We start from the raw sequence: 13,551 nt of genomic DNA on the forward strand, positions 1-13,551 counted from the left end.
ATTTCAAACAGCTATAGGTTAGGTTTTCACTTAGCTGAAGGTCAGATGGAAAGTCATCCCAATGCTAACAATCATCCTCCTCCTCCTCCTTCATCTTCTCTTCTTCCTTCACCACCATCTTCTACTTCTTAAATGCTCTGTGTGTGTGTGTGATGTGCATATAGTATGAATACATGGAGAGCAGAGGTGATCCCATTTGTCTTCTCTACCACTTTCCACCTTATTTTTTTAGTCGTTCACGGAAACCATAGCAAATGATGAGCCTGGTGGACCACACTCCAGGGATCTGCTTGTCCCTGCTTCCCACCCCAGTACCGGTATTACAGGTATTCATGACCATTCTTAGCTTCAGTGGGCACTGGGGATCTGCACTTAAATCCTCATGCTCAAGAGGCAGGGGTTTTCCTGAATGAGCCATCCCCGTGGCCTCGCACTATTTCCTTTTTAATATCTTCTTTCACTTAACTCCAGACTCCGATGCCCACCTGGGGAAGGATGGCGGCTCCTTTTTGGTGCCCTTTGTCAGTGCTTCCTCTTATCCCATCCTCCTCACTGCTCAGTTTTAGTTGTCCTTACCTGCAGACACTCAAAATCATATACACCGGTGGTTCTCATCCTGTGAGTCATGAGCCCTTTCGGGTTGAATAACCCTTTCACAGGGCTCACATATCAGATATCCTGAATAACAGGTAAATACCTGATTTGTAACAGTTACGATTCGTAACAATTGCCAAAGTACAGTCATAAGATAGCAACAAAATAAATCTATGGTTAGGGTTCACCACAACATAAGAAGCTGTATTAAAGGGTCACAGCATTAAGAAGATTCAGCACCCCTAATCTATATAATGATGGTCACATTTACATTTTCCCCTGGATCTTCAGCTGCCTACTTAGCCTATCTTTAAAAAAATTTTTTTTGATAGACGCCTAGAGTTAAAATTAACACCTGATATTCAACTTGCTTTCTAAATCTACTCTCTCCCTAGTTTCTTATATATCAGAAGAGAGTAAGTCCACTCTTATCGATGTACCAAACATCTGTAATGTTTCTTATTATCACAGTGCCACATTTACTTCTCTATGAAATCTTGTTTAATTTGCATTAACAATATGTCCAAAGTGTCTGTTTCCCTCTCCCTTTTCTACTTTGATCTCAGTTTATGTCTCCATTCACCCTACTTAATGCTGCACACTGGCCTTGTACTGGACATAGTCCAGACTCAAGACAGTAATCAGAGGAATCCTCATGGGACAGAAATTAGATGAGGTAACACTTCATTCCAGGGAGAAAAGTCAGACTTTAAAAGAAACAGCCAATTGGGCTTTAAGGGAACTAAGCATATCTTTTTACCTGTAGACATTCACATTTCGAAAAATGCATTTGGCTCATCTGCTTAAGACAGAAAATGCCCTACAGTGGGGAGCAAGAACCTGTAGAGCCCACTCCAGTAGAAAGACAGGGCATCAAGTGAGGGATGGGGTTCCATCCCACAGTCAAAAACTCTGACCCATAGTTGTTCCTGTTGGCAAGAACTGCAGGGACAAAAATGCAGTCAGCAACAGGCTCAAAATGGGACCCAGCTCAAGGGGAGACCCCAAGGCCTGACACTATTATTGGGACTATGGAGTGCTCACAAAAGGGGTCTATCATGACTGCCTTCTGAAAGACCCAACAAGCAGCTGAAAGAGTCAGATGTAGATATTTACAACCAACCAAAGGGTGGAAGCTGCTGACCCCTGTGGTTGAATTAGAGAAAAGCAGGAAGAAGCTGAGGAGGAGGAGGAGGAGGAGGAGGAGGAGGAGGAGGAGGAGGAGGAGGAGGAGGACAACCCTGTAGGAGGACCAGCAGTCTCAATTAACATGGACCTACAAACCAGGCATCATACAACAGCTGATATGAGGCACCCAACACGTACACAGCAGAGGACTGCTGGGTCTGTCTGGGTTCAGTCAGAGAAGATGCACCTAACTCTCAAGAGACTGGAGGCCCCAGGGAGTCAGGAGGTCTGGTGGGATGGAGGTTGGGGGATATGTCCTCATGGAGATGGGGGGGGGGTAGGAGGTATGGGATGTGGAACAGTAAGAGTGTGGGCCAGGAGAGGGGTAAAATCTGGAATGAAAAAAAAAAGATTAAATAAAATTTTAAGAAAGAAAAAAGAGAAGAGAAGAGAAGAGAAGAGAAGAGAAGAGAAGAGAGAAGAGAAGAAAATTTAGGTCCTTCCTTGAGTTCATCCCACCCCTTTGCATGTCAGTCAACTACCCCAGTGTGGTCCTTCCTTCTTCACACATCTCCAACATTCATTTGCATCTGTGCTTCTTTGCTTCTGCCCACATCCATCCTCACCTCGAGTCTACGTCCTACACACCAACATTAATCCTTCTAGTAAAATGAGATTTTTTTTTTTTTACCCATAAGATTCCCTCAAAGCTTTTCTTCTTTTCAGCCTTGTTTGATGATTTCTAAATTGAAGCTTTAATCATGGTTCAGGATGTTTTTAAATGGTTGCCTCTCAAAAGAAATCTGTTGGTTCACCTAGAGTGTTGCAATCAGCTTTTAAAGTTATATTAGCTCTTGTTCTATTAAAGATCAGTTTGCCAAGATGAATGTATTGTACAATCATTGACAAAATGAACTGTTCATGTAACGCTAATTAAATTATTCTTCAAAGTTAAGAAAAGGCTCCAGAAATCTCTTCTGTATTTAAACTTTGTAGATGTCAAGTAATCATATTAAAAGGAAAGATAAAAACTGAAAATAGTAAATAATACTGGTTTCTATAGTTTACAAAATACATTCACCTAAGTAAACCCATATATTAACACAGATAACCAAGGATGAAATCTTATCATCCCTTTTCAGAAAAGCAAACTGAAGAATGAAAAAAAAAGTGAGTTGATAAATACTGAGGAAATCAAGGATGGTACTAACACAATGGCATTTTCTCTCTCTGTCAAAACATGCCACATGGGGTTGTCCGCCTCTCTCAAGAAGACTAATAATAATAATAATAATAATAATAATGAAAATCTATCTTAAAAATTGTAACATTTTACTTTCTAAAGCAAATCAACATCATCCTTGCACATTATTACAAAACCCCAGTCTACTGCAAAGATTGTCATGAATTGCAGAGGTGAGCATGACGTTAGAAAGTCACAGCAATACCACTGGAACCCATTTCAGCAGCTAAAGGTTAGGTTTTGGCTCGGCAGAAGGTCAGACGGGAAGGCATCCTGATGCTCACAATTGTTCTGGACATTTTGGATGAAAGAGCAGATGTGAGGTCTTACCCTCTCTGTTTGGTGGCCAGGGCTTAGTCATTGCACATTACTGTCTTTTAATGAAAACAAAACATGAACAAACAAACAAATAAACAAACAAACAAACAAATGAAGAAGCACACCAAGCAAAATCTCCATTTACCTCAAAAGATAATTGACAAGGGCACACACAAGGTGGCGGCGGCGGCGGCGGCGGCGGCGGCGGTAGCAGTGGCTGCTCCAGCTGAAGGGCCATCAGCGGTGGAACCAAGGCGACACAGGGTCCAGTTAGGCCCTGCGCCCACGACCACTGACCTTCGCTGACCAGCCGGGCGGCAAGCAACTGCGGTTCTGCGGAGCCTTTCGCTGCACGGAAGCCACTTCAGAACTCGGCTGCCCGCCAGTCAGGAGAGACTCACCGCCATCTTGATCCCGGGCTCCAGAGATCGGTCAGACTGAGGTACACAAACATAATCCTAGGCCCAACACCGCAGGGGTCTGAGCCAGACGGGCGTTGGCCTGCACCCAGGCCCTGGGCTGTTCGAGTGGCCATCGGGGCGCCAACCCAGCCAGGAGTTTTTTTTTTTGCCCCGGCCGGTGCACGCGCCGCCATTTTGCCTACAGGAGCCAGAGTGCTCGGGAGGGCAGAGACTGCTAACAAGCGTAGCCTGAGGCTAACAAAACGGGGGTCTAGGCCCCAAAAGGCACAGGACTGACCCCAAGAACTGGGCGGCTTGGTGGGCCATCTGTGTGTCAACCAGCCCAGGAGGTTATTAGCACAACAGACTCTCCCGGTGCTTTCGCGGAGCGCGGACGCGCACGCCCGCCATCCGGGTCACCTGGCGGACCCAAATAACAGACATAGCCCTAGGGGAACTTTGCTCGGACCTTGGCCTCCCAGGCGTTTGCCTGGACTCAGGGCCCAGGCGACAAGGCTAACCTAGTGTGCGCCAGCCCGGTTGGGGAAATCGGCTGCCCAGCGGAGTGAGCGGAGCACAGGGGAGGTCACAGCAACATTCACCTTCGGAGCTCCCTGGGGGTGCACACGGGTTCCACCTGGTCCACAGACACAATCTGGGGCAAGGCCTCAGGCAGAAGCCCCCAGCTCAACTCTCTCCGCTTCAGATCAGCCTGGGTGGCCGCCACATCTCCAGGTCCCTCAAGAGGCTAGTGGGGGCTTCCGGGCGGCCAGCTGGGAGAAGTCGGTGTGCTCCAATAAATCCTGCGGGCCCCAGCGGGAGCCTTCAGGTGCCTGCTTCGGGATCTGAACAGCCTGGACAACAGCACCCTGTCTATAGGCAGTGCAGAGTGTAAGCTGTGCACCAGAGGCCAACGGGGAAGGGGCAGCTTGCACTGGTGAGTCCAGCACTGACAAGACCAAGTAACACCAGTGAGAGCTAGATGGCAAAAGGCAAACGCAGAAACGTCACTAACAGAAATCAAGGCAATATGGCAACATCTGAACCAAATTCTCCTCTACCAGCAAGTCCTGGATACCCCATCACACCAGTAAAACAAGATTTGGATTTAAAATCACTGGTCATGATGCTGGTACAGGAACACATGAAGGACATTGAGGAGAAAATGGATCAAAAGTTAGAAGCCCTTGCAAGGGAAACACAAAAATCATTGAAAGAAATCCAGGAGAATACAAAAGCCAACAAGGAGGAAATGCAAAAAACACTTAAAGAAATACAGGAGAACTTTGCTCAACAGGCTGAGGTCATGAAAGACGAAACACAAAAATCTCTTAAAGAAATACAGGAGAACTTTGGTCAACAGGCTGAGCTCATGAAAGAGGAAACACAAAAATCTCTTAAAGAATTACAGGAAAACACAAACATGCAAGTGAAGGAGCTAAGCAAAACCATCCAGGATCTAAAATCAGAAGTAGAAACAACTAAGAAAACTCAAAGGGAGACAACTTTGGAGATAGAAAGCCTTGGGAAGAAATCAGGGGACAGAGATGCAAATATCAACAACAGAATACAAGAGATAGAAGAAAGAATCTCAGATGCTGAAGATTCCATAGAAACCATGGACTCAACAGTTAAAGAAAATGCAAAGTGCAAAAAGCTTGTAACCCAAAATATCCAGGAAATCCAGGACACAATGAGAAGACCAAACCTAAGGATTATAGGCATAGATGAGAGTGAAGATTTACAACTTAAAGGGCCAGCAAATATCTTCAATAAAATTATGGAAGAAAACTTCCCTAACCTAAAGAGAGAGATGCCCATGAATATACAAGAAGCCTACAGAACTCCAAACAGACTGGACCAGAACAGAAATACTTCCCGTCACATAATAATCAAAACACCAAATGTTCTAAACAAAGAAAGAATACTAAAGGCAGTAAGAGAAAAAGGCCAAGTAACATATAAAGGAAGACCTATCAGAATCACAGCAGACTTTTCACCTGAGACTATGAAGGCTAGAAGGTCCTGGGCAGATCTCATGCAGACTCTAAGAGAACACAAATGCCAACAAAAACTACTATATCCAGCAAAACTCTCAATCACCATAGATGGAGAAACTAAGATATTTCACGACAAAACCAAGTTCACCCAATATCTATCCACAAACCCGGCCCTAAAAAGGATAATAGGAGGACAACACCAATACAAGGAGGGAAACTCCACCCTGAAAAAAGCAAGATAGTAACCTTTCATCAAACCCAAAAGAAGTTAAGCATTCAAATTTAAAAAATAACGTCAAAAATGATAGGAAGTAACAATCACTATTCCTTAATATCTCTTAACATCAATGGACTCAATGCCCCAATAAAAAGACACAGACTAACTGACTGGATACGTAAACAGGACCCTACATTTTGCTGCTTACAGGAAACACACCTCAGGGTCAAAGACAAACACTACCTTAGAGTAAAAGGCTGGAAGACAATTTTACAAGCAAATGGTCTCAGGAAACAAGCTGGAGTAGCCATTTTAATATCAGATAAAATTGACTTTCAACCCAAAGTCATCAAAAGAGACTCTGAGGGACACTTCTTGCTGGTCAAAGGAAAAATATAACAAGAAGAACTCTCAATCCTGAACATCTATGCTCCAAATGCAAGGGCACCCTCTTTCATAAAAGAAACTTTATTAAAACTCAAAGCACACATTACACCTAACACAATAATTGTGGGTGACTTCAACACTGCACTTTCCTCAATGGACCGATCAGGAAAACAGAAACTAAACAAGGACACAATGAAACTAATTGAAGCTTTGGACCAATTAGACTTAACTGATATATATAGAACATTCTATCCTAAAACAAAAGAATATACCTTTTTTTCAGCACCTCATGGTACCTTCTCCAAAATCGACCATATAATTGGTCACAAGACAGACCTCAACAAATATAAAAAGATAGAACTAATCCCATGCCTCCTATCTGATCACTATGGAATAAAAGTGGTCTTCAATAGCAACAGAAACAACAGAAAACCCACATACACGTGGAAATTGAACAATACTCTACTCAATGACACCTTGGTCAAGGAAGAAATAAAGAAAGAAATTAAAGACTTTTTAGAACACAATGAAAATGAAAACACAACATACCCAAATCTATGGGACACAATGAAAGCAGTGCTAAGAGGAAAACTCATAGCCCTGAGTGCCTCCAAAAAGAAAATGGAGAGAGCATACATTACCAACTTAATGACACACCTGAAAGCCCTAGAACAAAAAGAAGCTATTTCACCCAGGAGGAGTAGAAGGCAGGAAATCATCAAACTCAGGGCCGAAATCAATCAAGTAGAAACAAAGAGAACCATACAAAAAATCAACAAAACTAGGAGCTGGTTCTTTGAGAAAATCAACAAGATAGATAAATCCTTAGCCAGACTGACCAAAGGGCACAGAGAAAGTATCCAAATTAACAAACTTAGAAATGAAAAGGGAGACATAACAACGGAAACTGAGGAAATCCAAAAAATCATCAGATCCTACTACAAGAGCCTGTACTCAACACAACTGGAGAATCTGGAGGAAATGGACAATTTCCTTGACAGATACCAAATACCAAAATTAAATCAGGACCAACTAGACCATCTAAACAGTCCCATAAAGCCTAAAGAAATAGAAGGAGTCATAGAAAGTCTTCCAACCAAAAAAAGCACAGGACCAGATGGTTTCAGTGCAGAATTCTACCAGACCTTCAAAGAAGAGTTAACACCAATACTCTTCAAACTATTCCACAAAATAGAAACAGAAGGAACACTACCCAATTCCTTCTACGAAGCCACAATTACGCTGATACCAAAGCCACACAAAGATCCAACAAAGAAAGAGAACTTCAGACCAATTTCCCTTATGAACATCGATGCAAAAATACTCAACAAAATTCTTGCCAACCGAATCCAAGAACACATCAAAACGATCATCCACCATGATCAAGTAGGCTTTATCCCGGGAATGCAGGGTTGGTTCAATATACGGAAATCCATCAATACAATCCACTACATAAACAAACTCAAAGAACAAAACCACATGGTCATTTCATTGGATGCTGAAAAAGCATTTGACAAAATTCAGCATCCTTTCATGCTTAAAGTCTTGGAGAGAACAGGAATTCAAGGCCCATACCTAAACATAGTAAAAGCAATATACAGCAAACCGGTAGCCAGCATCAAACTAAATGGAGAGAAATTTGAAGCAATCCCACTGAAATCAGGGACCAGACAAGGCTGCCCCCTTTCTCCTTATCTTTTCAATATTGTACTTGAGGTACTAGCTCGGGCAATTCGACAACATAAGGAGGTCAAAGGGATACAAATTGGAAAGGAGGAAGTCAAACTATCATTATTTGCAGACGACATGATCGTCTACCTAAGTGACCCAAAGAACTCCACTAGAGAGCTCCTACAGCTGATAAACAACTTCAGCAAAGTGGCAGGTTACAAAATCAACTCAAGCAAATCAGTGGCCTTCCTATACTCAAAGGATAAGCAGGCTGAGAAAGAAATTAGGGAAATGACCCCCTTCACAATAGCCACAAACAGTATAAAGTATCTTGGGGTGACTCTTACCAAACATGCGAAAGATCTGTATGGCAAGAACTTCAAGACTCTGAAGAAGGAAATGGAAGAAGACCTCAAAAAATGGGAAAACCTCCCATGCTCATGGATCGGTAGAATCAATATAGTTAAAATGGCCATTTTGCCTAAAGCACTATACAGATTCAATGCAATACCCATCAAAATCCCAACTCAATTCTTCACAGAGTTAGAAAGAGCAATTATCAAATTCATCTGGAACAACAAAAAACCCAGGATAGCTAAAACTATTCTCAGCAACAAAAGAAAATCTGGGGGAATCAGTATCCCTGACCTCAAGCAATACTACAGAGCAATAGTGTTAAAAACTGCATGGTATTGGTACAGTGACAGGCAGGAGGATCAATGGAACAGGATTGAAGATCCAGAAATGAACCCACACACCTATGGCCACTTGATCCTCGACAAAGAGGCTGAAAACATCCAATGGAAAAAAGATAGCCTTTTCAACAAATGGTGCTGGTTCAACTGGAGGTCAGCATGCAGAAGAATGCGAATTGATCCATCCTTGTCTCCTTGTACTAAGCTCAAATCCAAATGGATCAAGGACCTCCACATAAAGCCAGACACTCTGAAGCTAATAGAAAAGAAACTGGGGAAGACCCTTGAGGACATCGGTACAGGGAGAAAGTTTCTGAACAGAACACCAATAGCGTATGCTCTAAGAGCAAGAATTGACAAATGGGACCTCATAAGGTTACAGAGTTTCTGTAAGGCAAAGGACACCATCAAGAGGACAGATCGGCAACCAACAAATTGGGAAAAGATCTTCACCAATCCTACATCAGATAGAGGGCTAATATCCAATATATATAAAGAACTCAAGAAGTTAGACTCCAGAAAACCGAACAACCCTATTAAAAAATGGGGTACAGAGTTAAACAAAGAATTCTCACCTGAAGAACTTCGGATGGCGGAGAAGCATCTTAAAAAATGCTCAACTTCATTAGTCATTAGGGAAATGCAAATCAAAACAACCCTGAGATTTCATCTTACACCAGTCAGAATGGCTAAGATTAAAAATTCAGGAGACAGCAGGTGTTGGAGAGGGTGCGGAGAAAGAGGAACACTCCTCCACTGCTGGTGGGGTTGCAAATTGGTACAACCACTCTGGAAAGCAGTCTGGCGGTTCCTCCGAAAACTGGGCACCTCACTTCCAGAAGATCCTGCTATACCACTCCTGGGCATATACCCAGAGGATTCCCCACCATGTAATAAGGATACATGCTCTACTATGTTCATAGCAGCCCTATTTATAATTGCCAGATGCTGGAAAGAACCCAGGTATCCCTCAACAGAAGAGTGGATACAAAAAATGTGGTATATCTACACAATGGAGTACTATTCAGCCATTAGAAACAATGAATTCATGAAATTCTTAGGCAAATGGATGGAGCTAGAGAACATCATACTAAGTGAGGTAACCCAGACTCAAAAGGTGAATCATGGTATGCACTCACTAATAAGTGGTTATTAACCTAGAAAACTGGAATACCCAAAACATAATCCACACATCAAATGAGATACAAGAAGAAAGCAGGAGTGGTCCCTGGTTCTGGAAAGACTCAGTGAAACAGTATTTGGCAAAACCAGAACGGGGAACTGGGAAGGGGTGGGAGGGAGGACAGGGGAAGAGAAGGGGGCTTACGGGACTTTCGGGGAGTGGGGGGGGCTAGAAAAGGGGAAATCATTTGAAATGTAAATAAATTATATCAAAAAAAAAAAAAAGATAATTGACAAAAGTCAAATCCTTGAAAACATTTTTTTTGTGCTCCAAATGAAATAAAGCTGGTAAAGGTTTCCCTTAAAAATCCTTGCCAACCCCTCCTTTTAGGGGCTTTTAAATCTAGAACTGAGCATTCAAGTAAGGGATGGTTGAATAATAATTACACACCTAGAATTCTTTCCAGGGGCCACATGCCATTTCTCTATCGAAGGCACACCCCACTTTCCCATCCTATAAAACTGTATCCATTACATAGACAATAGTATGTACTCATTGAATGAGTGTGAGGCGTGCAGAGAGGACAGCAGAGATGAAAGAGAAAACCACAATTCCCGCTACTGCTGCTAACAGTTACTAGCATTTATTGAGCACTAACTTAGCACCTGATAGGATAACATGCTAATCACTGCTTTATAAGCAGTGTCACACTATAGGCTAAGGAAATCTAATTAGTTCCTTGTTCCTTTAATTGTATAGGGAAGAAAATCTGTAGCATCAAAAACCCCAAGCCGGTCTCATAATTAATTCAGGAGGCCTGACTTCAGGGCCTACAACATACTAGATCCATGTACTTCAGTGTGAGTTCTAAAAAGAAGAGAGAACATAGTAGCTAAGCAAATGGGTTATTGGCATCATTTTACATATTGATGAGACCACTGAGGAAAGAAAAAAGATTTGATAGAAGCGACTAGAGCAAGTCTGCGGTGGTACTACATGTCTGCAATCGCAGCATGTAGGGAGCTGAGATAGGACCATGAGTGTGAGGCTAGCCTGGACTATATACAGCAAGGCCCTGTCCTCTCTCACATGTTATCAAAATGAATGTGGCAACTCGGAAAAGTGGTTGGGGACATGGACGTTGTCACCATGTTTGAGTGCTAGCATTGTTCGGATGGACGGCTGTTAGTTGTCTTCTTTGTGTCTGAATTTCCTTCATATACTCCTCAAAAGGTCAAGATAAGTTGGTATAACTATAAAGCCTAAAACACTGTCTGTCAGAACACTAAGTATTCACTTTTTATTATTATCAGAACGGTTTTAATTACTTTTGCTTCTTAGCATGATTCTTATCATATGGAGATTGAATACAACCTGAAGATTACGTGAAGGCATTGTGTCCAAGCCAAAACCTAAATGATGTTCAATTACATAAACATTAAAAGACAGAGACTGCAGGCAGAAGGAACTAGAGTGCCGAATTCCCTGAGTCAGATTCCCCAGGGAAAGAACACCTGGATGGATGTGCTGAAGGATAAATTCAAGAGTGAGTTGGGAACTAGATGACTGTTGGCTTCATTAACCAGGTCATTCAAGTATCTGCATGCTCTGGCACACTTTAAACACAGCAATGGTGGGCTTTGATTTACACTTTATAACTACCACTCTGGCTGCCATGAAAGGTCAGATTATGACTTCTGTAGTGTGTTTAGTGTGAATTAGACAGAAGAAGGAGAAACATTCAGGTCCTTGTCCTCTTTGGGGTGCCCCTCAACCCAGTAGCTATGAGCTCATTCTTCTCCGAAGGACAGAAACACTGAATCCAATGATGGGGTTGAACCAGAAAGATTTCCCTAGTGGGTGGTAGTACTTTCCCTTCTATCCTCCTTCCCAAGTTCACCTAGGTTTATGATATCTACCTTAGTGATAGCATCCAACTCAGTCTATACAGATATCTTTAATGAGGGATTTTTAGTCTCAAAGCAGCTATAAACAATAGATCCATCCATATGTTGATAAAACTGTGGGGGAGAAATAAGTGCCAGTGAAAGAAAAAAAAGCATTTCCAAATCTCTGGCTATTTCATGCCCATAATAGTATTAAATTGTTATATTGATGTTAACATTGGAAAGACTACTAATGTACTAAAAGCAATATTATACCCATGCCATGATAAAAATACAAGTACCCTAAACTACTGCTCATATAAGATGAACCAGAAATAAAATCTGTACGAAGATTTCTCTTAATCACCACAGCTCATAAAGGCTTTATTAAAGTTCAAAAGTATACCTGCATGAAGTGAATGGTTTTACCTGTGTGTTCAGCTCCCTCGTTCTTGACTTCTGTGGTTTCCACCGAAGAGGTGGGTGGGCTAACTGGGGGGCTGGATGTAAAGCTGGTACAACCCGTAGATGTGCTGATTTCAAAGTATTCTTGGTTATGATTCATTCGCTGGAAATCCAGAGAAGACACAATAGATGTTCGTTGTTTGGGCTAAAATACACAAACAGGACAAGAGTATTAATACAACCCCACTTGCCTTTAACTCAACCCCACGGTCTAAGCAACTTGAGGATGGAAAGGTTTATTTCATTCACACACCCATGTAACAGTTTACCCTGCAAAGCAGGGAGGGCAGGAACTCAATCAGGGCAGGAATGTGGGGGCAGGAGCTGATACAGAGGTTATGGAGGGGTGCTGCTTACTAGCTTGCTTCTCATCATGGCTTGCTCCGTCTGCTTTGTTATAGAACCCAGGACTACCAGCCCCACCCACAAAGGGCTGAATTGTCCCACATCAATCACCAATTGAGAGAAGGCTCTATAGGATTGCTTACAGCCCAATCTTAACGGATGCATTCCCTCCTCTCTAAGGACTCTGGCTTATGTCAAGTTGACCTAAAACTAGCCAATATAGTACAGTACAAAGAGACACTAATCAAATCAGTTGACGATAATGAAAAGTTAGCATTAAAAACGCTATGGCACAGTTGATATAATACTTCAGGCTATTTGGTTTTCACAGAAGATCACAAAATCAAACACAGAGCATTTCTCTTAGTAATCAATCTTGAAAGTTGCAACTTTAAGTCACCCTTCATTCAACTAACATTTATTAAACATCTGCCATTTGCTAGACCCTGAGGATATGGAATCTAATAACAAAAAAGTCCCTCCAATGTTGAAGCATAATTAAGGCAGTTCCATGTTTTGGTTCTTTATATAGTCCAAGGAATTGGTGGCATTAGATATTATCCCCAAGTACCATCTGTTGGAATTAAATCATGAGAATTAAGTAAAGTTATATGGAACATTTTCTAGGATCTAAGAATCTACTTGGTATTTGTAGTGAACTTTGATTTTCTTTTTTAAGGATTTTTAATTAATCCCCAAATAGCAAGAAAAGTCAATTTAAACATAAAAGTTAAAATCATGGAGCTATTGCAGATATAATCTATACACTCTGTCGGTCACGGATTACTCCCTATAGGAGCCTTCTGAGTTTTTTTTTCCTAAAGCAGTATTAATCATTTTCCCATTCTCCCAGCCTACTAAAGCTTAGAACATTGTACTTTAGAAAAACTTCAATCCTTTGGCCCTCAGATCTGTCTACATTTTCCAAAAATCAACCCACAGTCTACTTTTTAATATTCTTATTTATATAAATGAAATATGTAGGAAAGTAAGTGTAAGTTTCATTCAATAAAGTTTATTATAATTCACTTTCTTCATAGTACAATAACCTTCCATTTATTTGGTCTTTTTATTGCTC

The 13,551-nt window shown here is 41.7% G+C and overlaps 1 protein-coding gene across 7 annotated transcripts in view; it reads right to left on the minus strand.

Moving 5' to 3' along the window:
* Anks1b (ankyrin repeat and sterile alpha motif domain containing 1B) overlaps positions 1–13,551 on the minus strand; it is a 1,102,934-nt gene that overhangs the window by 615,561 nt on the left and 473,822 nt on the right. For all 7 annotated transcript variants that reach the window (XM_052165654.1, XM_052165651.1, XM_052165653.1 and 4 more), the window contains one exon: positions 12,093–12,273. In XM_052165654.1, the coding sequence (XP_052021614.1) occupies positions 12,093–12,273 (181 nt within the window). The remainder of the gene's footprint in view (positions 1–12,092; positions 12,274–13,551) is intronic.

The sequence above is a fragment of the Apodemus sylvaticus genome, chromosome 20 (genome assembly GCF_947179515.1).
Source record: "Apodemus sylvaticus chromosome 20, mApoSyl1.1, whole genome shotgun sequence".
NCBI lineage: Eukaryota > Metazoa > Chordata > Mammalia > Rodentia > Muridae > Apodemus > Apodemus sylvaticus.